This window comes from Eimeria mitis, genomic scaffold, assembly GCF_000499745.2.
Source record: "Eimeria mitis Houghton genomic scaffold, Emh_scaff4117, whole genome shotgun sequence".
NCBI lineage: Eukaryota > Apicomplexa > Conoidasida > Eucoccidiorida > Eimeriidae > Eimeria > Eimeria mitis.
The window spans coordinates 2,690-3,405 of record NW_013572446.1 but is presented as its reverse complement, the minus strand read 5'-3'; the positions used below and the strand labels follow the sequence as shown (position 1 = coordinate 3,405).

At 24.2% G+C, this 716-nt stretch overlaps 1 protein-coding gene across 1 annotated transcript in view; it reads right to left on the bottom strand.

Annotated features, from left to right (window-relative positions):
* EMH_0072600 (ATP synthase beta chain, putative) overlaps positions 1–716 on the bottom strand; it is a gene marked incomplete at both ends in the record, with an annotated part of 2,620 nt that overhangs the window by 1,297 nt on the left and 607 nt on the right. Inside the window, one exon of the mRNA XM_013499233.1 lies at positions 231–372. Within this exon, the coding sequence (XP_013354687.1) occupies positions 231–372 (142 nt within the window). The remainder of the gene's footprint in view (positions 1–230; positions 373–716) is intronic.

Below are 716 nucleotides of genomic sequence, written 5' to 3'. Positions count from 1 at the left end.
TATATATATATATATATATATATATATATATATATACATTTATATTTATATTTATATTTATATTTATAGTTTATTAAGGAACGTGTACACCTTAACATACGTATAGCAGTAAAAAGCGAGTAAGCACCGCAAACGAACCGGAAAAAAAACGAAACAAAAAAAACAAAACAAAACAAAACAAAACAAAACAAAATAAAATAAAATAAAATAAATAAAATAAATAAAAATACCTGGATCTGTTGCTTGATCGGCAAAAGAAGGAGCCGGGCGATGAATTGAATATTTTTGTGGAGCTGCGATGACACCGCAGCCATCGACGGGGTCACCGATGACGTTCATTATGCGCCCGAGTGTACAGCCACCAACAGGAACCTATAAAAAAATATAAATAAATAAATATAAATAAATATAAATAAATAAATATTAATATATTTTATTTTATTTTATATTTTTATTCGTTTTTGTTTAGGTTTATACACCTGAAAATATTGTTTCTATAGAGAGGTATTCATGTTCGTTAGGCGAAGCAAGCTGCAGCCACCAACGGGAACCTATAAAGAAATATATAAATAAATATAAATAAATAAATATAAATAAATACATATAAATATAAATATAAATATAAATATAAATATAAATATAAATATAAATAAGTATAAACAAGTAAATACAGATAAACAAATAAAAACAAAGTGATTAACACAATGAATAAAAAT